The sequence below is a fragment of the Perca flavescens genome, chromosome 1 (assembly GCF_004354835.1).
Source record: "Perca flavescens isolate YP-PL-M2 chromosome 1, PFLA_1.0, whole genome shotgun sequence".
NCBI classification, from domain to species: domain Eukaryota; kingdom Metazoa; phylum Chordata; class Actinopteri; order Perciformes; family Percidae; genus Perca; species Perca flavescens.
Genome location: NC_041331.1, coordinates 8781257 through 8783756, shown reverse-complemented (window position 1 = coordinate 8783756; position 2500 = coordinate 8781257). Strand labels below are relative to the sequence as shown.

The following is a 2500-nucleotide window of genomic DNA, read 5'->3' as shown; positions in this document are numbered from 1 at the left end:
TTCCTGTAGGAAGTCCAGACAAGGCCGGCTGATCTCAGACATGCTAACAGATACAGCTACCGGTGTCTGGCCCTCGTAGTTCCTGGTGTTGGTATCAGCCCCGTATGTGTAGAGCATCTCGGCACACAGCACATCGTCCCTGAGGGCAGACAAGTGCAAGGGGGTCTGACCATCTTCAAGACGTCCAAGATTAGTGTCCGCTCCCCTCTGCAGGAACATGCGACAGTATGAGTGATTGCCTTTGATGACGGCGTATCGCAACAGGAAGCCGTTTTGAATGTCAATGTTGGCACTGTGGTCCAGTAGGATCCGTACACAGCTGGAGCGCTCACGGATGATGGCCAACTGTAGTGGTGTGGTCCCTTTGTCACTTAACGGGTCCACCTCGGCCCTGAACTCGAGGAGGAGGCGTACAAACGAGTCGCGGCCGTAGTGGGCAGCCACGTGCAGTGGCGTCCAGCCATCGTTGCTTTTTGCGTTTATAATGTCACTGCGAAACTCAGATTCCAGCATGAGTCGTGCGATGCGCGCTCTGCCATGCATAGCGGCATAGTGAAGTGCTGTGAAGCCACCGATAAAGTCCTTCACTGTGGGGTCAGCTGCACAGAGGAGAGTGGGAAGAGTGGAAATGAGAGGAAATTTAATACAGCAGGAGTTGTGCTTTGAGGCTGTGGTGATATGATCTGTGACCAGCTAGGACTACAGTCCACCTGAACTCTAACAAAGCCACAAAGAACCTCTTCACCAGTTCACACTAGTTGTCATAACGTACAGTTCCCTCTAGCTTTTATACTGCAGGTACACTATTACACTGCAGGATTCTGACAAATACAGTGCATTGGAGTTTAGACACAGTTAGACATTATGACTAGGACAAATGATTTCCTCAGTGTAAAACGTTAAAATCCATTTAACCGTTAGTTTTGATTTCCAATGGACATGGATTAGGCTACATGACTTTAGAGCAAAAAACAAAGAGTACTGGAAAGTCTGTCCACGCCCCCCGAGGGTAGACTGCGACACTGCAGAATGATATCTGTTAAGAGAGCGGCACTGCGCTTTGATGTCGGTTTAGACTGACAGCAGACTTTTTTCCTTATTCCAGTTCTTCATTATTGTCTGGTTTGGGCGTTTGTGAGAAAAACACAAATATTGTACATGTGGAGTTTGTTATGTTACACATTGTAAGAAATATATGTGTTAGTTTAACTATTTAAAGATCGTAGTTACTGCAGGACTTATTATGAAAGGTAATTTTCCAGGACATTTCAAGAATTTAGACATTTTTAGATCATTGTATGGGAACCAGCCTGTACAATGATCAGCAACATCCAAGGACCGAACTCCTGATTTCAAAGTTTTATTTAGAACATTAGTAACAGTAAGTTATCAATAAATGTAGCTTTTTTTTTAGTCTGATGGGGACATGAGAAAATAAAGTATCAATAAAATCTGCATTTGATTATTATCTCTGGAGTTAATGTTGATAATAAAATCACTTTTCAACTTCAATGACTTTAAACTTGCAGAGAAGTGAATGAAAGGCGGTCTTTTATAGTAAAATACTGACCTCTAGTGTTAAGACCTATAATGGCAACTTCAACAGCAAGACAAAAAAAAAAAAAAAAAAAAAAAACAAAGCCTCTGACCTCCATGCTCAAGAAAGACTCGAACACATCTCTCTTTTCCTTTGGCAGCGGAGAAGTGGAGCAGTGTCCAGCCGTTGGCATCGCGGATCTTAGGGGAGTACCCTTGCTCCAGCATTCTCCTGACAGTGCAGACATCCCCCGCTGCCACTGCAGCCTGGATCTGCAGCTCCTCATGAAGCTCAGGGTTCCTTCTGCAGTGATGGTTCAGCATCCTGTCACATTTCGGAATGGGAATGTTCATCTGTACCTCTGTTAGAAAAAAAACTCTGTTCGACCATCCAAAACAATATACAGGTTCCACATACATGTCAGTGCTATTTCAACTTGAATTGAACATTGTCAATGCACACAGGCAGATTGGTGCTTAGTAGAATGAAACCCTTGAAAAAAAAGGTAGTACACATTGTCAGCTTTAAGTTGATAATGATAATAATATGAAATAATAACATTTATACACTTATATTGTCCACTGTGTTTTATGCAGCACATCTCTCCTTCACCATACCCAGGCCCATACAGTGTTTACATTTCACTTAATATGCCAGTGAAAATTAGACCAAATGCAATCTTTAACAGAAATTATTAGGCTTGTTTCGCGTGGGGAACATACTTCAATTCCGAGTTCCCACACAAACATTAAATGGCGAACCAGAGGTCTGTTTAGTCCGCCATGCACTTTGAGCGCTTTACACTCACTTTGCACCCAGTACGATTCTCCAAGCCTCTTGCTAGCTAGCGTCATGGACAATGTAGATACCCTCGGTTATCATTAAGGTCTACTGTCTGGGAACACTTCGGTTTCCGGGTGAAATACAACAACAAACAAAAACAAGTGAATAAGACGAAAGTAG

The 2500-nt window shown here is 43.2% G+C and overlaps 1 protein-coding gene across 3 annotated transcripts in view; it reads right to left on the bottom strand.

The window, feature by feature from the left end:
• The window catches only part of asb7 (ankyrin repeat and SOCS box containing 7), an 18766-nt gene that overhangs the window by 9362 nt on the left and 6904 nt on the right, over positions 1-2500 (bottom strand). Inside the window, exons 3-4 of one of the 3 annotated variants that reach the window (XM_028574559.1) lie at positions 1650-1861; positions 1-599 (exon numbers count right to left, since the gene is read on the bottom strand). The exon at positions 1-599 is cut by the window's left edge and continues 7 nt beyond it. In XM_028574559.1, coding sequence (XP_028430360.1) covers positions 1-599; positions 1650-1861 — 811 coding nt within the window. Of the gene's footprint in view, positions 600-1649; positions 1899-2500 lie in introns of all 3 variants that reach the window. The other 2 variants (XM_028574568.1, XM_028574574.1) reach the window with 2 other exon arrangements.